The sequence below is a fragment of the Falco peregrinus genome, chromosome 7 (genome assembly GCF_023634155.1).
Source record: "Falco peregrinus isolate bFalPer1 chromosome 7, bFalPer1.pri, whole genome shotgun sequence".
Lineage (NCBI taxonomy): Eukaryota > Metazoa > Chordata > Aves > Falconiformes > Falconidae > Falco > Falco peregrinus.
This window is the reverse complement of record NC_073727.1, coordinates 25,202,197-25,223,258: the sequence shown is the minus strand read 5'-3', so window position 1 is coordinate 25,223,258 and position 21,062 is coordinate 25,202,197. Positions and strand designations below refer to the sequence as shown.

The following is a 21,062-nucleotide window of genomic DNA, read 5'->3' as shown; positions in this document are numbered from 1 at the left end:
ATGAAGAAAGAGTCCCTTTCTGTTCCTTTAAGTTGATGAAATCGTATTTCCTTGTGGATGCCAAGCCCTGAAGCTATAGGCAGACATCCCTCCAGCAGTCAGCTCAGGGGAAGTCCTCCTTCCCACCTTCTGCCGGGTTGTTTTACCTTCATGGCCTTGAGGGGGTGCAAGAAAATCCATCCTTTTTGAAAAGCTACCCTCCAGGGGGGTAGGCACCCTGCTCCCCGCAGTGGCTGAGGAGGAGCCAGAAGAGCCTTTTGCCCTTCAGCCCAAGATGTGCTCAGAGCCACGGCAGAGGCACTGTGCTGGAGTTTGCCTGGGCTGCAGCCATGGAGGCTAGAAGAGAGAGCTAAGCTATGAAACTGAGCGTAAAGAAGGGAAAAAAGATGCTTTATTTCTCCATATCAAAGGGTACGTGTAAGGAATGTGGATTAAATGATTGACGTAAATGCTTGAAGCATGATGGATGAGATCATATTCACTACAGAAAAAAATACCCTGGCTATAAGCATTCAATTCAAACTTCACATGGGTAGTCACGTGGAGGAAGCACGGACATTCTTTTAGAGACTTGGCCAGGTAAATCCTGTGATTGTAACTCTGTTTTAACTTTTAACTTTGTTTTAGCTGGTTAAGACTTTTCCACAGAGCTATATGATTCCTTCAGGAGATGTCTGAAGTTAGGAGTCTGGGCTTTGATTTTAAATAGCTTAAAGCTGAAACAGGATTTTCCATTCCTAAACTTTTTAAGTATTGACATAAATACCTGTGATCTAGTATACCCCTATTTCAAGCAGTCAGATCAGCAGGCCACAGGCCAGACCGGATGATGAAAAACCTACCCCCATCCAAGTGCCATATGGATTAGCCAGCATGACCCACCAGATTTTTCATAGATGCGAGGGGAGAAAAAGATGATCCCCAGGTTCCTTGCCTTGTGCTGGTTCAAGCCACGTTAGGTAACATCGCTTGGGAGCGGCGGGCAATGTATTGGTGTAAGTTCTGATAGCTTGTGAAACCCATGGGCAATTAGATGTGTAGCTCCTTGCTGCTGGGTTGCTGTCGCAGCCGGGGTTACAGAAAGATCGGTTTTGGCAGGGTTGTAAGACTTAGCAAGGCCAGCCATTACGAAGTAAACGACAAAACAAGAAATGTTTTGGAAGAGAGATGAATACTTGCTCAAGTTTTGTGAATGTGGATGAGAGGGCCTTTGCTTCTGGGACTGCCTGGTGAGTTACACCCATGGCAGCGCCTGGGCTTGCACCTCCATGGGAGGAAGCAGAGCCAGCTGGGAGGGGGGAAGGGGAGCCTTGTGTTTAAGCTGTTCCCATTCGACAGGTTTCAAAGCTGATGCAGAATTTTTTTCAGGGGACGTTACTGGTTTTTGCTTCAATGTTCTTCAGTTTTTCAGCTGAGTTTTTCTCCTCCCCCATGTTGCTATCTTTTTTAGTCTTTTAGTTTAAAAGGTGAAAAGGCTCCCCCTCCTTTATCTGTCTTTATTTACCTTCTGTTTCTCTCTATCCTTTTCCAATTCACTACAAAATAAATGGAAACCCACACACAACGGCACTTCCAGTTCCATGGAAATAAAACATTCTTCTTTTTTTTTTTTTTTTTTTTTTAAAGTCTTGGCCTCTGTTTAATCAACAGTGCTCCCCAGCTCCTTAGGATTTATTTGTTTGTGGTAATTATATGGAGTACATCAAAGTGCCTTTTGGAAAGTAGTATCACACAGCATCTGCCTGAAGAACATTCATCTGTTGGCAAAATGAGTGCAGAGCAGGAGATTTAAGCAATTAAGAGAGTAACAGAAACAAACTGTTGGCAGCGATGTGCGGTTTGGTGTTGGTGCCGGGATGGTGCTGGCCATGGGCAGCAATTAGAAAGGTAAGGGTGCAAGGCAAGGAGCTGCACCACCAGCAGCTGGGCAAGAGAAATATGTCCCCACCTCTCACTGAAAATAAGCTGCAGGTCAAGGTTTGGGGAACCGGGTACTTTATGGTGGGTTTCTTCATGGAAGAAGCAAGGTTACAGAAGTAATTTAAACAAAAAGGTGGCAGTGGCTTGCTTAGACTTAGCAGAGAAGCCAAAGTTAAGGAAAATGTAGCGAGGCTGGGGGTGAGTCCTGGGATGGTGTTCCGCAGCAAGCCCAGCTTCCCAGGGACATGGCACACTGGTGTGAAGGGAAACTGGCTCTCTGGGATCGTGGGGAGAGGAAAGAAAAAAAATCCCTCCAAGAAAGGGGAATTGGTGAGCTCCTAGCTGCTGGGACTGAGATTGGCCAGTGACATCAGAAGCAGTAGCTGAGAAGGCAGGAAAAGAAAGGATTTGTAAAGGGGAACTAAGGGCCCAGCTATGTTGTATTTATATGGCAGAAGAACCCCCAGAGGAAACAGAAAGTTCAGCTGAGCTGGAGCACTGGGCAGGTAGAAATGAACCAAAGATGTTATAGAAGACCTTATACCTACATATTAACACATGTACAGGCTCATGCTTTATATGTACTCTGCCTAATTTCTGGATGAGATCATCAGTTATTAATGGGCAAACACAGCTTATTTTCCAATTACTGCACTTTGCTCTAGACATCTCACTTCTTGTGTCTCAAATTACTTGTTTTTCAAACAAAAAATTGCTGTTAAATATTTTAAGGCAGTACTAAGCAATATAGTTCAGGGAGATTCATCATGGCTGTAGCAGAACAGCAACACAATATGTTCTTCCGCTGCAGAGAATCCCAGTATATGACACCTTGAAATCCTCAAATAACAGAGTAATTTTTAACTGGTCTATTCTATATACAGCTTTTTGTGACTTATATCAATGCTGATTTATAAGCATATGGAGTGCATTATAAACTACCTGGACAGAAAAGCCCCTCTAGGTACTGCTAGAAGCTGGAGACAGAAAAGATCGATCACAGCCTCTCCTGTCTCCCTCTGCTAGTGCAGAACTATTGCTGTGCTAAGACACAAAACTATACAACCCCAATAAATCTCCTTTTCATGTACACTTTGGTGTAACATAAAGGCAAAGAAGAAAGGAAGAGGATGGTGGAGCAGGTCTGAAATTAGGAGGAAGAGACCAAAGGATGACTTTGTCTAAAGGCCAGATCCCTATGTCATTGAAATCCCTTTACCTTCACTCAAGGGTATGCAGTGCCTAAACAATTTGCCTATTCTGTAAAACAGGACTAAAACCTCCCCATTGCAACACAAGACGTTTACTCAATCATCTCCAAGCACTTAAAAAAAATCTCGATAGGTTATTTATACAGACGAGCACCTTTTATTATTAAATCTAATATATTTGTCAGCAGCTAGCTTGTGAATTTACTCTACCTTTTTACTCAGTTTGGGCAATAAAACTGTGTTAATCTGTTCCCAGCTGGTTTCATTCCCTGGTTCTACTGCATTAAACACAATGTGGCTGTTGTCTGGGCTGCAAACACTCAAGGGAAATCGTTTAAATAATGAAAAAAAATTGCCTGTGCTGAAGTCCTTGTAATCAGGACAACACTGGATTTCAGAAAATTATCTAAAAAATTTAGATTCTTGATGTTAACTGACTGGCAGCTTCTCCTTGGGGGATTCAGCATTTCAGTTACCGCAAAGTATTTTTTAGCAGCTAGGACACAGCAAGATGATACATGGTGCAGTAAAGTCTCCAGACTAAACCCGGGAGAATTCACTGCAGGTTTTATCTCCACAGTGTGACCATGGTTTCAGTGTTCATAATATCTACATTCACAACTGGATGAGGCTTATTTACATTTTCCTGTTCTGACTGAGTAGTACACCCCCTTTTTCTTCCCATGGATGCAATTGTGTGTTCCTATAAGCCATGCAGAAGTTATCCCATAGACCGAAGAACGCAGTCATGACAGCTCTGAACCGCTGTCAGCAGATGCCCTGGGCTGCCTGCTCACTCTCTGCCTCTCTGCAGCAGCCTCAGGGATGCTGTGGCTCCCTGGGGACACATCTCCATGCCACTCTGCCTTGGTGAGCAGCAAATGCTGCCATGAACCAGATATCACTCCCTGTAATGTTTTCGTCATCCAGCCAAACCATGGCAGCCACAGGCTGGTGTGGAAAAGGTTCAGTCCTTGCCCACCTGTGCAGGGTGCAGATGCGTACACCAGAGGGTGGTGTTAATATGATGTAGAAATGCCTGCTAAGGGGTGACATCATATTTTCATTGTGCTGCATGTCTGGATGGGCAATGGTCCTAAAAGGAATGGGCCGGTGCTGTAATCCCAGAGTAAATCACAGCAGGCAAAGCTGGAAAGTCTTAATCCATCATACGAAGCTCTTATCTTTAGGTAGATGCATGCAGGCTCAAGCTACAAGGAAGATAAGGTCCATGGTCCATTTCTGTTTGGCAGACAGAGAAAAAGTTATTTTTTAATCTTTTAAGAGCTGATGTTAAAACAGAAGATAGCAGCTCAGAACCAAGCAATACCTTTCACACTCTTAAATACTGTTTAGATTTCTGCTTTCTCCCCCTCCAGTTTACTCTAGATCAAACTGGTGATTAAACTCACCTGAACTATTTCCTTCTGCATTTCTGCATTTGTTTTTTGTGTTTCCCCACTTGCATTTTTCCTCCCATGAAGGCTGAGATGCAGGGTTTCTAAACTCCACAGCTGCTTAAGACTGTCCCCTCCCACTCCCTCCCAGACAGGGCAAATGCCTGGATGTGGGGACCTGGAGCCAAGCTGAGGAACTATAAAACACAAGGGAAGATAAAACTGTACGAGCAGTCTTTCAATAGGATTTCGACACTGTGGCTGGCTCCTCTCAGAATGACTGGGAGATGAAAAAGGCTGGCCCTGGCTGGGGAGAGGAGAGGTCTGAGGAAGCTATGATATCATGCCACTTAAAATATGGAGTTCACATTTGGTCAACCCATTATAGAAAATTTATGGTAGCACTTAAAAAGGTACAGGGAAGGGTCAGAGGGCAAAGTCATCACTAAATGATATAAGGAATAGGAGATGACAGAAAAAAGAAAGAGTGGAACAGAGAAAAGAGAAAGAAAAGAAAGAAAGAAAGAAAGAAAGAAAGAAGGAAAGAAAGGAAGGAAGGAAGAAAGGAAGGAAGGAAGGAAGAAAGGAAGAAAGAAAGGAAGAAGGAAAGGAAGGAAGGAAGAAAGGAAGGAAGGAAGAAAGGAAGAAAGAAAGGAAGAAGGAAAGGAAGGAAGAAAGGAAGAAAGAAAGAAAGAAAAATCTGTATTGACTGTGACAAAAAGAAATTAATGGGGAATTTAATTAGAGCAAATGCAAATGATTGAGCATTGCAGGTGGTGGAGTAAAAGGTTATGAAATTACATGGAAGTATTGGCCTAGAAGGAAGGGCAGTTGTCCCAGGAAGCTAGCGGTGTGTAAAAGAGGACCTCCCTGGTTTGGGGATCAGTGTGCAGTGTGCTCAGATGTAGGGGTGCATGTTTCCATCAGTGCCCCATGCAACCTTCACCTGGAGGCAGCCACTCCATGGCTGTGCAGGACAAATCATGTTGACTGGATATGGGGACCCTGGTCCCAGTTCACTGCCCTGACCCTGGGCTCTGCTGTCCAAGCAACAACGTGGGGACAAACCCAGAGAAAGCCATGGGGGTATCAGGAAAGGGAAAGCTGGATGAATGAAAGTGTGAGATGGATGGAAGGGGAACAGCCTGCGATAGAAATGGCTATGCAGGTCAGCAATGCAAGGAGGAGGGAAAACAGGAGACAGGAAAATAGCTGGCAAAACGGAAAGGGTGATTCTGCTGGTGTGGTAAAGCAGCATTACAGCAAGGTTGAGATGGTGGGAATACGATGGAAGGAGCAGTAGGAAGAGATGATGGTGAAGAACAAGGGGAGGAGCAAGTACGTTGTATAAGGGAAGGGACCCTGGAACAGGTAAAGGGAGAGAGGGATCTAACGTGAGAAATTATGTGGGAGTACCAGGAGGTGGGAAAAGCAACACAAGATGTGTTTGGCCTGGGAGGAGAGGAGGCAGACTAGAGTGTCTTTGGAGTGCAGAAAGAGCTTTTACTTATAGGCTAGATTTTAGCAGAATGTTTGTGGGTTTTTAAGATAAAGAAGAAAAAATGAGGGATTAGATCTGCTGAGGAAAACGTCAGCTATGGATCATCTTTCCTGGGTGTATGTTCTCTTTAATTTCCTGCTTAACTTAAAATTGATTTTCATTTGCTTTCCTAATGCATAATCAGAGGCAACCTTTTTTGGTCTTTCTGGAGTGTCTCTATTCCCAGATGCTACCAAAGGTCCACTGTATGTGTTCTGCATCACACATGCAGTATACTTCAATGTGGCACACAGTAGTGGCACAGATATCACCAAGGCAAAGGACTTTTTACAGAGGTGAGAGAAAAACAAGCATTTTTTTTTCATCCTAATGGAGAACTGGGGTCCAGAGATGATGAATAACCAGACTAAGGTTACTCCAGAGGTCTCCAGCAGAGCTGCGATGAACTGCAGGTTCTCATGCTGTTTTAACTCTCAACTGACCCATCTTCAGGAATTTGGCTAGGAACCATACAAGCTGCTACTTTAAAGAAACTCATCTAAAGAAATGTACGTTTTTAAATTAGGAAAGCAGTTGTTTTTTTCCTTCCTCCCTTTGCTGCATTTTAAGGTGTGCTGGATGTAACAGCCTTGGACTTTTCAATCCAGTTGCCTGTGGACCATTCATGAAAAGGAAAACTATGCCAAGACAGCTTGAGCATCTCAGGATGGTGAACAGTTATTACGGAGACTACTGTGCTCAAAGCAAAGGCTTGAAGCAGCTTTCTCATAAATCCTGCTTTAAAACATTGTGTACTAATTTCTTACTAGTGTGTGCCCTTCTGCTGACTACCTAGAAAATAAAATACAGAAGTGCGACAGAATGCAGAAGGGCTAAGCTACAGATTTATGAAACTGTTGCATTTTAAACCTCAATAGAGAGTTATATTTTCTTCTATTGTCTTAGAAAACATGTTTTCCCCTAATTGGCCGAAGTGGGATTAGTAGCTGTGAAAGCCGTACACTTTACAAGGCCTTCTGGGAGCTTACAAAATGCAGATATTTTCATACATGTCATTGATGGAGCCCCAACTGATGCAGCTTCTCTGTGATACAAACTAAACAAGGAGCTGGAGAAATATAAACACAACAAGCTTCCACAGCCTTTTATAGTTTTTGGACAGTGGAGCCCATCCATCCTGCTGCCTCCTGTGCCACTGTGGGGGGCCCTGGACCCCTTACATGAGCCCTTGCCACAGTCATCCCCCACCCTCTGTGGCTGCTTCTTGGAGTGGCAATGTCAGTCATAGAATCAGAGGACAATTCAGGTGTGAAGGGACCCTAGGAGGGATCTGGCCCAAGCCCGTGCCCAAAGCAGGGTCAGCTATGGGGTCAGAACAGGTTGCTCAGGGCTTTGTCCAGCTGGGTCTGGAAAAACTCCCGTGCCAGAGCCTGTATGGTCTCTCCCGGCAGCCTCTGCCACCACCCCACTGCCCTCATGGGGAACTGGTTCCTCCTTATCTCCAGTCTGAAGTTTTCATTTTAATTTTTTTTTCCTGTTGTGTCTTGTTCTCCTGCTGTGCACCACTGTGAATAGCCTGGCTCCATCTTCTTGGAGACCTCCCCACGGGTCCTGTGGGGCTGCTGGTTCCTACCCACAAGCTGCCTCTCCCCCAGGCTGAACAAGCCCTGTTCCCCCAGCCTCTCCTAACAGGGCATGTGCTCCAGGCCCCAGGCATCTTGATGGCCCTCTGCTAAACTCCCCCATTTGTCCATGTCTGTCTGGTATCTCAGAGACCAAACCTGGATGCCAGGTTAGACCCCTGCAGTACCCCACTTTTTACTGGCCTCCATACAACATATTAACTACCACCCACTAAGCCTGATCATCAAACCAGCTTCTCACTCATCCCAGGCATAATGTTCTAACTTGGATGCAAGACTATGGTGGGAGATGGTGCTGAAAGCCTTGATGAAGTCAAGGCAAATGGCATCCACTGCTCTCCCTTTGCTCACAAATCCAGTTGCTTTACAATAGAAGGCAATCAGGTTGGTCAGGTGTGACTGATCCTTGGTGAACCCATACAGACTGTCCCTGGTCACCTTCACCTCCTTCTTTGCTGCTGCGAGAGGGGTCAGAAAATGCAGATGTCTTCTCCTGCCCTGAAGTGTCACTGGGTATAATGAATGTCTCTGTGCCCTGGAAGTCCCCTGGGCCTGCCTGCCTCTTCCCTTCCACATGTGGGTCTCTTCTGGGGGTGGACAGACTGTTGCAGGGCATGGGCTCATGGAGACATGGTTTCTCAAGGTGCACCAGCTCACGCAGTTTTACAAAGCAGCCCACACTCAGCAGGGAGCACAGAAGCTGACCAGCTGACCAGCATCTTTGAAAACTGTATGATTAAAAACCTGTAACCACACATACTTGAATGCACAGTCTCCTTTTTCCTAATCTGCATCCTCCATTTCATCAAGAGCTTCTTTTGGTCAGGAGGAGGTGACTCTGATGATCAAATCGAAGATCAGGAGCTCTGAAAAGGATTGCTTAGAAACCTGGCTGCTTGAGATGATCCCTGCTCCCCTCTGTTCAATGAAGACGTGGATATGACTTTTCAAATTCCCATAGTGCCTTCCACTGGAGCATGTTTCAAACACTAATAAAAGGAGGCTCCTGCCTGGTCTGTGGCAACAGGCATCGTTACTCCCATTTTGGAGCCCAAAGCAGAGACGTGTGGAATAAATTGATGTAGATGAAGAAAACAGTCTTAGGCAGGGTTACGAACAGAACTGACAGTGTCTGACTCCTCGTCTTAGTCTTGTACACAACTCATGGGTGTCCTTCCACGGAGAGATTTCACGCACATGTCTTATTTCACACAGACTACTGAGCGAGTCTGACATCAGTCAAAAAATCCCTGGTGTCTACTCAAAAATTTTGGAGTAATTTATATCCATAGTAATAAAAGCTGTATGCTGTTTATTTAGCAGGGCTCTTTTAATGCACTGTTTGTTGTTTTGATAGTCTGTGTCTTCTTCATATTGTAATCATATTAAAAGAGAATTCTTTTCCTGGAATAAAGAGGTAATGATTCACAAGAGGCATAATTATTCCATGCGGTGCAGGCAGAATGCTGCAGAAAGAGCTGTCTTCTTTATGCGTAAGAGCCTTTTATTGCAAGTGTTCTACACAGTAATTAAATTCCTTTGAATGAGGAGGCTTGATTGGATTTTCTTTGGTTTATTGGGAGGAGTCTGAAAAGCAAGGTATTTAGCTCAATTGCTATACAATTTTGGCATCTGTTGGAGGTTAGGGAGAAAGGTTCAGAATGTCTGATTCTTATTTCTCTTAGGCTAGTGTCACGTTAGCTGAACTCCATTGAATTCAATTGAATTGTACCCTGTCTGTACTTGGGTGAGAATCAATCTCAGAAATCTCTGGCAGAAAGCAGCAGGATACCTGACTGCACACTGTCAGGATCCAAATTATCTAAGGGAAAAAAGCCTTGCTAACGGCAAGTTACTTGCAGTTGGAAATGCAAGTACCCAACAGCGAGGAAACTTCACATTTACAGCTGTCCTTCAGATCTGATATTTGCCTTATGGCGAGTCCAGCCTTGGCCCAAGATGGGACAGAGTTTTAAAAGACAGCAGCAAGAAAATGAAGTCAGGCAATCATCTAACAAAAATCTGTCCTGTCGCTTGACACACGAGCCAGGATGCTGGCATGGCAGAACTCTTGAGTATTTGAGTTGTCAAACTAAATCATGTTTGTTTAACATCAACTACTGTACAGAGCTGCCAAGGTTTTTCTTTCAAAGAAACAGAGTAAAAATGAAAATTAAAAGGAAAATTCTATTATATACAGCCTCAACACCTATTAGCAATGGGTTTGGGTCTTGTAGCATAAATTACAGCATAAATTCTTTCTGTTACTCAATAAGGCTACGCAATACATCAGGAGGCGGGTGTTGTTCAGGCAGGGAAGGAGATGTGTGAAACCATGGGGGTAACTTCAACCTGCTCAGGTGTCTCTGGAGCGACAGTACACATGATGAGCAAAGTGGCATTTTCAACAGCTCAAAGAAATGTTGTGGGGCAATGGGAGGCACCTTCCTACTCTGGGGGCAGATGTTAACACCTCATCTCATCCAGTGAGAGTGGGAACCTCTGAAGAGCCGGTTGCCTGTATTTGTAGGGGTTATGTGAAGGTTTGGATCTCGGAGAGGTGCTGGTGGAGGAGAGGGTCCTGGGGCTGTGTGAGGGGAGGGCTGGTTTTGCAGGGAGAGCAGCGGTGGGGATGAAGAGGAGGAAGAGTTTTGATTATATTTTGTGAAGACAAAAAGGCAAGTAGGAAGGAGCTTGGATATTGAGGCCTGTTGGGAGGAGACTGGGACTGGTGGACCTAGACCTAGGTCTGAGGGGAACTAGAAAAACAAGTCTGTGTAATGCAAAACCTGGGGCTAGACCTGCTTCGTGCCTGTATGTTAGACCTCGCAAGCAAAGGGGAATATAAGGGTCTAAAACAGGTCTATAAGTGCAAAATTTGGTTTATTGGGAGGGGTCTGAAAAGCAAGGTATTTAGCTCCTACACAGTGCACAAAATGCAATGCAGAGGAGAGGAACCAGAGCAATGGTTTGCAGTGGTCCATGATGCTGGCACATGTGTCCTGAACCTGAGCTGGGTCTAAGTGACTCACACATCTCTGCCCATGATAAACCTCGGGAATGCTTGTCAGCCATCAAGCCTCTTCTCCTTGTGGAATACTGGGCCTGATGGATGTCTGCAGCTGAGTATATTTTCTGATTAATTTTGGTAATTGCAGCCAGAATACTTTAGTTTATTACCTTCATTCCCTTCTACTGGCTGCCAGGCATTACAAATGCAACAAACTGCCTGTCCAGTTGTCTTCCTCTGCCTTCTTCCTTTCAACTTTCATGTTTTTAAATGAAAGACAGAGCAAACAGTAATTGCACAGTCCTCCAGCCTTGGTGGTATCTGAGGAGTAAGGCAAATGGGACCTACCGGTCAGTGGCCCAGGACTTTATGAAGAATATTGCTATAAGCTGACACAGATGAGTCACATCAAGCCATAGTTTCCCTGTTGTGACTGTACTGACTTCTGAGTGGTTGTGCTTCCCTTCCTTATTTATTAATTCTCAGCAAGGATCCTTCCTGGAGCCAGCTGTCTGTACAGAAAGTTGAAAATGGAGTTTACATTTTTGCCAAAAAAAGGGATTTTTGGCAAAAGAATATATATAATTTTTTCAAGGGCTGAATTAAAATTGGTTCTGTTTTACTGATGTTTCTTTTATGTCTTGTCTTCCCGAGCAGAAACGGCCATACCTGAGGACTACTTGGTTGGCCCCGCGAACATGAAACGGTACAGCGTGGATCCTGCCGATTCTGCCTTCAGTTGCATGGGCTCCATGTACACCATGCGGCAGACTCCTGCAGATGGACGTCCTGCTGGAGGCTCCTCTTCCTCCTGTAGCCATCGTCCTGCTCAGATGTCTTCAGGGGGGTCCTCATCTACCAGCCTGCGGCATCAGACCTCCAGTCCAACGAGGAATGGGACCTATCTTGAAGGAAACAGAAGTGGTAATATAACATCTTCCATTTAGCAATGTGTGCTGCTATGCTGGTGCCACGCTGGAGTCTTAACTCACTCCCAAATTCCCCAGAAAATTAGTGAGTTGACATCCATCCAGACCACTCATGCTTCCATTTAGGAGAAATAGCAACCTATGTAAACACAAAATCAATCTGTTCATCATTAAGTAAAAAGGTGAATGTTTTCTAATGCTGTTATTAATTATGTAAACATATGTATTATGTATAATTGTGTGGCAATCACAACTGTTATTATCGACTGACAAATATAAATATTAATATATGTCATTTTTCCTAAAGACTGATACTGCCTACAGGCAGGTACCCGTTATATGTGTGACACTAGCTGTGTACATGATAAGATGCAGAGCAAACCCAGATATTAGTGCCTACTTCAAAGAATTTTAGCAAAAGGTTTTGCTTCCCAGCTGTGTGGGCCATCCTGCCCCTTTAATCATGAACCAAGCCAGATTTTGCTTGAAAGAGACTGCCCAGCAAAACATATTTTTAGAAATCATCAAGCTCACTGAACAAGGTTTTTATCCTTCAGGAAGTAAAGTCACAAGAAGTTTATCTGCAAATTCAAGGGATGCCATGGGAACTATTGCATTTAATAACCCTTCTTCTTCCCTCTCTTTGTATTTTCATCCAGTTACCCTGCTAGGATTTACATTTGCTCGGTCAGTCACTATGCCCATTAGCTATATTCCCTATTAGCAATGATTTTTTTTTTCTTTAGAAATTACCTTCGTTCATCAAACAGGTTAGCTAATTCCCTGAACTTTGGGTAACTGTGTCTTTGTTTGCATTGTCCAAGTTCTCTATTAACAGGTCTTTATCAGTAGTAATTCCAACAGTGTCTTCACCCCTTACTAATTATTCAAACTTCATTTATGCATTTTTCATCTTGAAGATAGATCTAACAAAGGAGTTGAGTGTCTTTGCCATTTTTAAGTCATTAATTTCTCTCCCCTCGTCATTTACTAATGGAATCTACTGTCACTGTAGCATTTTTTTTTTTTTTAATCGGGATATATTTGCAGAAGCCTTGCTGGTTCCCCTAGCCCCTTTGCTGACCATTAGCTCATTACACTGTCTTTCTGCCCTTGCATTTCACCTGGAAACTGCAAGTGATTCTTGCTTGGTAGCCACTCCAGAGCCTCTTCACAGCAGCCACAGATCTTTGCATAATCCTTTCACACCACTCACCTCCCCATCACCTGCAGTATTTCTTGTTCCTGAACTTTCATCATTTAATATTTTAGAATATTTTCTTCCAAAATATGTATTACTAGTATTTATCCTAGTCTTTATTTGTTTATCTAAGGTTGCCTTCTTAAATGTTCAATACCTACCCAAAACCATCACTCACTCTGCTATTATTTGCACGCACTTGTTTCCCTGGTTTACCCCTGTGATACTCTATTATACAGATCACAGAGAAGCATTCGGTTCTCATAATTGTTTTTGCTTTACTTACAGAGTCAACTTTACTCAAAGCAAAGCGGATAGTATAGAAATACACTACAGCCAACCACTTGCAAAAGATTGTCACTAGGAACTGGGGGCCTCAGTTACAAAGAAACAGAAATGAGAGCCACTTTGTTTCAGACCTTCTTCAGCACCTCCCAGGTCAGCACAGTCAGGTGCTGGGAGGACAAGGGGCTCACTGCGCACAGGATTCATTTCCCCCTCTCCCACCACTTCCTTAGAGCCTCCTAGCAGAACTGGGACCCTGTCATCAAGCTTTTGGGATGGCAGCTGTGAGGAGCCAAGGTTTAACAATGTTGTTGCTTGCTAGCATTGAAAATCTATAATTCTCCTTGGGATCAATTATCTCTTTGGAATCAATGGTCAGAGCAGTTCAAAGCAAAGGCATAGCCTCTCTCCAACACGACACAGCAGCACGCATCCAGGAAAGAGATAGGTGCAGAGGTGGTGATGCTTCCCCACTAACCTCTCCACCTTCAGAAATTTGTGGCTCAAGGACTCCCTGAACCTGGATTCATATGTAGTAACCCTTCATAAAGATGGTTCATAAAGACACACCCCCCCCCCGCCACACACACACTGCATCACTCAGTGGCTAATTGAATACATTGTGCATTTTCACCATCCACAAAATTCCCATGCTTAAGAATGTGTTGTGTGGAGAAAAGCCTTGCTGTCAGGGGTTTCAAACTATGTTCAAGGGACTGAAGCTTAAAATCAGAGCTCCTAAAGCTCACTCAGCTGCATTACTTTCCCTTCTTGTTTCTGGCTGTGAATGTCACTGTTTCCCAGTCTCAGCCAACATGTTGTGAAAATGCATGGCTCAGCATGGTCCTGAACAGGAAGCTAAGCTTCAGGAGACAGCTCCATCTTGCTTGTCACGACATCCCACAAAACCTGCAGTCTTTACAAAACGAAAGCCTAAAAGATGGCACATCTTTTTTTCCAGAACGGAACGTACATAAAAGTCATTGAGTTGCCATGCAATAGGCTTTGCTGGTTCCTGTATCTCTCTAACTTAAAACATATTAAAGCACTTTGAGGAGAAAAATGGAAGAGATTGCTTTTGAACCAGGTGTCCACAACATGTGGGTGTCTCTGAAGAAGTTACAAGTGACTTTAAGCTGTTACGTAAAATACTTTTGGGTAACAGGACTCACCCCAAAACTGCTTAGTATTTTTTATGTAACAAGCATTTGACACTTGCATAGACTAGCTCCTCTGGGACCTCTGGGTCATTTGGCCAGCTCCACAGTAAAGACTCCCCCAAACTGACAGTTACGCAGGGAACATCATGAAAATTCTTATGAATTGATTGATTTGCTTATTTATAATCATTGACAATGTATTAGTCCCAGTATCATCCATTGTAGGTTAGAGTCTGCCACAGAGGTACAGGCAAACTCATACAGAGATGGGTTTGCAATCAAGGTCTCTAACGGGGGGGACAGCAATCCCCTGTGCTCCACCAAAGCAGGGCAGCACTAAGAGCTAGTGACACCACCATCCATCACATTTTCTCTGATCCACTCAGATGCTTTCTGGAGACTCCAGCAGAGAGTCTTCCACAGCCCATGGCAGGAGCTGGGTCCTCTGAGGCAGCGGAGAGGCATTTATTCTCAGACATGGCCAGGCAGTTTTCAGTAGCTATGATGGGCAACACAGTGACATCCATGAAGTCAAGGTGCCCACAGATTCATTACAATATCACCTCTAGCATTAAAGAAACTGTGCTGTTTCCAGTCACAGCCTGGTTTCATCTCCTACTCCATTTGCAATAGCATCAGCTCTGTAACACTGGAATTCCCACCAGAGTCCTAGAAAGCATTGTCTGTTCCTCCTTAAAATTAGAGACTGTATTTCTTCACAGCTATCACACTTTCACCCACCATGCTGCTTCTACTTTTGCTGGCAATTCCAGACTTCTAAAATACACATCTTTCTGCAACTGCCTTAGTGCAGCCACATTAAAGCTTGATTACTGTCTTTGCAAAATCTCTCTTGCAAAGGTCTTTGGAATCTGCACTCTCACTATGATGCTTCTGGCTGTGTTTTTCCCCTTTCTAGGGATAATTTATATGCTGCTGAATCATAAGTGAGCAAAGATGAGTAAGTGGTGCATGCCAGTCTCTGTTCTTATTGTCCTCCGTTTGCATACTTACAAGGCAGAGATAGGCAGGACTCATTAAAAAGAAGAATTTATCTCTGAAACCTCAAACCAATCCTCTTTATTTATGGATAGTTTTGAAAAATAGCTTGCATTATTTATCATGGTGGGCAAATATCATGGAAAAAACCATAACCATAAAACATATCTCAGTGCATAGCAGAACATGTCTTTCAAGCGGAATGGATGAGATTAAACCTCAAAGCTCTCATTAATGCAATTGGAAGCTTGATGCCTAATTCTCCATGATTATGCAAAAAAATTCCAAACAACCCCCCCCCAAAAAACAAAAAAAAACCCCCAAAACCAACTCATTTCAGAAAGCCAGTTGGGGCTGCTAACAGATAAACATGCACTTTCCTGTCATCATTTGCCAAATTGAAGCTCTTAAATCAGGGAAGGAATAGTCAAGGACATCATAAACCTTTCCAAGCCAGCTTACATAACAAAGTCTTTATTCCAAGTATGAAGAATTGCGTGTTCAACCACAATATAATAACCTTAACCTTGCCCTGTAGCTTGTTATTTTTATGTAGATTTTATTATCCAGTATTAGCAGTTAATTATTCTCACCTGAGGGCCTTTGTTAAAGAGGCAATCCTGCTTGCTAATGCATTTATTTCCTGAAAACATTTAGGGGCGCAGGGTTTGAAGTTTCTCTTTTTCCAGATTAATGGTGCAAGCACTGTCTGGGGGCTGGATCCAACACCTCCCCAAGGCAGTGGCAAAGTTGCTGCTGACAGTGTCATGGGCTCAGCACTGGGTACCACTACTTTGGCAAACACGGCCTGTCTGTTAATTTTTGAGGATATTTACAGCCTGAAAGTTTTGATGCTTTCAGTGAGCTGCCTTCTTTTTCCCCCTGCAAAAGAGAGGCAAAGCAAGAAAAGCCCAAATAAATATTTAACACCAGCCCATCGCCACACCTCATGCAGCTGGATGCTGGGCTGCCCTTGCATTGGGCAAAGGAGCACCTGCCATGTTGCACCCCTACGCAGTGTATGCCATGCCTGGAGCAGGAGCAGCTGCCATGCTGGGGGGGCAGGGACTCTGCCCTGCCACACTGTGGGGCTGAGGCCACCAGCCAGGTGGTACACGGCATCTCCTGCAAGCACTTGCCAGTGCAAACTGACATGCTAAGCCTAATCTTTGCAGAGCTCTCCACTGACTGTGGCTCATCAAACCCCCTCCCACCCATAAATATCCTGTAATTGTGTTCTTCCACACACCTACTTTTCTGATTCCTCTCCTCTTCTGCTTGGTATGCCTTAGACATTTAGAAAAGTGTCTTCTACAAAGCCTTCCTCTTGTTTATAGTGGGAGATGGTTTGTTTTTTTAAAATAATTCCCATTTCTCTGCGCCTTTGAGGGTCTGCTACTTCTGCTTAGTTTCAGTAGATCTGCTGCTCCTTATTATCTGCTCCAGTGCAATCAGAAAGAACCTTTTAAAATTTCATTCCCACCCCCTTCCCTTGAGGCAAAGAAATCATTTAGGCCTGCAGCAATATTAAAGTTCATCTGTCACTCCCTTTCCACTCTTATCTATCAATGACCGTACTCCCTCTGGGCTCTGTTTGTTTGCCAAGAACATATTTAGGGAGTCTGTTATTTATCTTTCCTTCCTTCACAGGTTTAACTCCATTTTAGCATCAGATTTCCTTGTCATGCCTCTGCAGCTGTTTGGGTGTTGGCTTTCTCTCTCTCCGTCCTCCTGCTCAGGAAGGTCCTGAGGCCAGAGGCAGGGGGCAGAGAAAAGCCTGTGTGGGGTGAGAGCTCAGACCAAGCCAGGCCACATCTTTCCATCAGATTCACTGGGTTTTGGCCACTGACCCGGTATCTCCAGCCATTTCTGTGCAGGCAGTGGTCTCTACTGGGATGCTCCAAGACCTTCTTCCTGCAGAAGAACCTCTTCACTCTCCTTCCCCGACATCGCTTCAGGCAGGAGGGGGAAGTGCTTCCCTCTGATTACCTAAATTTCCATATCCCATTCCATTAATTTGACAAATTTTTGCCACCTGTCAAAAACAGGAAATTGGATTTGACCTAGATTATGATCTCTAAAAATAATTATTGGTCGCGAGCACTCCCATCTCTTTGTAATCTGAGTATTCATTATCATCTTGATTAATTCTGATGACAGGATGGCATAGGATACCCGGGAGACATGAGACTTCCTCATTTATCTAATTCTTAGGTTAAATGTGAATACCTTCAGATAAGAAAAAATGTATAGTACTTGCCCTGCTGCCATCAAACACTTTTGTGCTTAATATAATCTTTCAGCAAAGTGATGCTATTGAAGCAAACCCCAGGCCTTTGTGTGGACATGAAATTATTTTATTCTCTTTTGTAAATGGGGAGATTACACTTAAATGTGTAAACTATGATGTTAAAAAGCCAAGTAAGTTAAACAACAAAATACATTTTAAAAGATATAGAAAAACAGATTGTTTCCAGACTCACCAGCAACAAACTATGTTCCAGATATTTTTCTGTAAGCTGATGGCATCCCAGTTTTACTAACAACATTTAAATGTAGCTTATTACACACAAGTGAAATAACATCTTAATTCATGAAAAAGCAGCAGAGAATCCAAGATTCAACTCTAGGTAGGTAAATAAAGACGAAACAATCTCTGAAGATTTAGTATCTACACATAATTCTTGTTTTTATGTTATTATATTATACCTCAGGTAGGGGTTTGAAAGGGTTATCTTCAGCTGCTAGGGCCTGGAAGAGTTCTAGCCATGTAGTCTCTTTAGAAAGGTCGTTTATATATTTGTCTTTTAAAAATCAGGTTTATGCTATTGATTGCTAGATTGTGAAGGAGTGAATAGAATTCCCCTGTCATTTCAACCTTTTCTTCCCATCTCCCTTCCTTTCATCACAGATATTTCTGATACCTGTGAAGGATCCCAACTGCTCTCGGGGGTCTCTGCTCCCCTTTGCCCTTTCCTGGCATTTCTGGAAGCAGTGGGTTGCGGGCAGGATTCATTGGGCTGGGGGCTGCTCTCTCTGTGTTGAGTGTGAATCCCAGGCTAAGCCCCCTGGGCTTTCCTTACATTCGTACCAATTTAAGGGAAAAAATGTGATCCTCAGTAGTGGTACAAATCTCCCCTGTCCACGTTATGATCGTAGCACAGAAACTTCTGCAACCCCTTGGGTACAGCCAAACCTTTCTCTCCCCATCCCTCCACCCCCCCCCCCCCCACCCCCCCCCCACCCCCTCTGTTTTCTGGTTGGTTTGCAAAAGCCTGGGTTTTCTCCCTGACCTTGGGTTTGAGGTGCCAAGGTGCCCAATATCTCCACGCACCAGCTGGCATCCAGACCATCAGCAAATCAGGCAGGGGAGAAATACTCGCCCCTCTGCCTCCAAGACAAGTCTCAGTTCTCCCACTTGTCCGTGACAAAGTTACTCAATGTTACTGATGGTCCAGGGGTTGGCCAAGACCTGTTTGTTTTGCACTCTTTGTCTTCATCGTTTCGTGCCAAAGGCTCCAGATGGTGTCTGTACCATTGTGTATTGCATTTATTCTGTGAGCAGAGCCCAGGGTCGCCTGAGTCCATACGAACACCAATCCTTGCTGTCTAATTAAGAGGACCTGCGGCTATTCCTTGTCCTTTATATCCAGAACAGTGACTTAGCAAATGAGAGTCTAATTATCATGATATTTACATCACATCCCATTATGAAGCCCATCGACCAGATCTGCACATTCACAGCACTGCTGCTTTCTGGAGTTCATCTTTTGTAACTGCAAAATATACCTCATTATATTATACTGTAAGATGAGCATGGTGGCAAAGGAAAAAGGACCAATGTGCATATAAAACCATTATTGGGCATATAGGGGCAGAGCCTCAGCTAATATAAATCAGCACAGCTCTGTTGAAGTCAATGGAACGACAGTCTACACAGGCCACAAACGCAGCCCACTACATTTGCTCACACGCATTAAGATCATGTTTTAAGTCATGCATAGGGATTCTCACACATTTAATCTGTCTCTATAAGCTCGGTATTTCTCTGGAGAGTTCAGACCTTCTCTCCTTAGCAACTCTGACTGTCCTCTTGTCTACCTGGGGCTTCTCCAGGCTCCAGTTTAGGTATCTGTGCTCCCTCTCTACTTGCACTCTTCTGTTTCCTTTTTTGCCTTCTGTAGTGTCTGCTTGCTTGCCATTTGCACCTCTCTCATTAAAAAATGGGCCTTAACAGAGAGAGATGAGCAGGACAAGTCACATTTTATACATCTGTGTGCTGCCACCTGCTAATGAAAACTTTGCTTGGTGTGGGTATAAACAAACTTAAACAGCTTTCCTATAACCTAGCATAATATAGTTCTTGTAATAGTGAAGCAGCATAAGTGGGGGTGCAAATTGTATTCACATGGAGGCTGAGATTTATAATTCTGCAGAGACTAAGAACAAAAACATAAATGCACTTTCATTCCAATGTGCCTTTATTCACTTGATTTAAAGCTACAGCAAGCTGAAGTGACCTTAAATCATCCAGGGCTTGTACCATTAAAAAGTCGCATGTGTAATGTTCATCTTTGCGTGTTTTAGTAGCTTTCCAAATAGGCATTCATCGGGGACCATCGTTTTCCTGAGAGCCTAAGATTAGGAGGATATGAACTGGAAACCTTCCTTTAAGCTCTAAGATAAGTCTAAACATCTGAATGAGAAGAAAAAAACCCTATTTGCTAAATCCTGATTTTATCTTCTACCCTTTGCATTCAATGGCAAGCTCCTTTGTTTAGTGCTGAAGCACTTTCTCTCCAGGTGGGAGGGTGGTGTCTTCTTGAGCCAAGATCCCCACTGCTTGCAGAGCAGACAGCAGAGGCAGCTCAGTTTAAGAGCCTGGCAGCTGGCACATTTTTCCTTCCCCAGCAGGAACCTGAGGGTTTCATGTTTTTTAATGCAATTTGCCAGCTGGGATCATGTCTCCCGATAAGCAGTCAGATCAGAAACTGCTCCAAGTCCCCTTCTCTCCCCACCCCACCATCTCAGGCTGATACTTGCACACACAGATCAAACATCCAACACCGCAGTGAGGTCCCCCCTACCCATGCACACTCACAAACCAAGGAAACTATTGTGTGCCATTTTAATGCGCTGTTGTGGGCTTTTTTTGTACCAATAGCCTCAAGTCCTTCACCAGAACGACAAGACACGGCTCGGCCATCAAGCAAGAATCCTTTGACCTGGACAGTGGATGATGTGGTTTGGTTTGTCAAGGATGCTGACCCTCAAGCTTTAGGTCCCCACGTGGAGCTCTTCAGAAAACACGTATGTAGAAGGCTGCCCTTGCCACTTCTGGGTAATTTAAGCCAAGTGTATGGGCAGTTGCAAGAGGTAGACAGTACACCTCATACACACCCCTTCAGCTGCCTTCGGAGGCTTTAGGCAGTGTTTGTTCTCAGCCAGGCTGAACACAGGGTCCTGCAAGGAGTTCAGCTCTGCTGAGGGGGTTTGGCTGAAGAAACGTTCACTTACCACTCAAGAAGGTGGTCAAACGCTGGAACAGGCTTCCTGGAGAGGTGGTCAATGCCCCAAGCCTCTCAGTATTTAAAAGGCATTTGGATAACATGCTTAGTAACATGCTTTAACTTCTGGTCAACCCTGAAGTGGTCATGGACTAGATGATCATTGTAGCTCCCTTCTAACTGAAATTTCTATTCTATTCTATTCTATTCTATTCTATTCTATTCTATTCTATTCTATTCTATGCTATTCTATTCTAATTCTATTCTATTCTATTCTATTCTATTCTATTCTATTCTAA

The 21,062-nt window shown here is 43.9% G+C and overlaps 1 protein-coding gene across 1 annotated transcript in view; it reads left to right on the top strand.

The window, feature by feature from the left end:
- The window catches only part of SCML4 (Scm polycomb group protein like 4), an 84,143-nt gene that overhangs the window by 46,248 nt on the left and 16,833 nt on the right, over window positions 1-21,062 (top strand). The window contains exons 7-8 of the mRNA XM_005244031.3: window positions 11,340-11,606; window positions 20,421-20,566. Of these exons, the coding sequence (XP_005244088.2) occupies window positions 11,340-11,606; window positions 20,421-20,566 (413 nt within the window). The remainder of the gene's footprint in view (window positions 1-11,339; window positions 11,607-20,420; window positions 20,567-21,062) is intronic.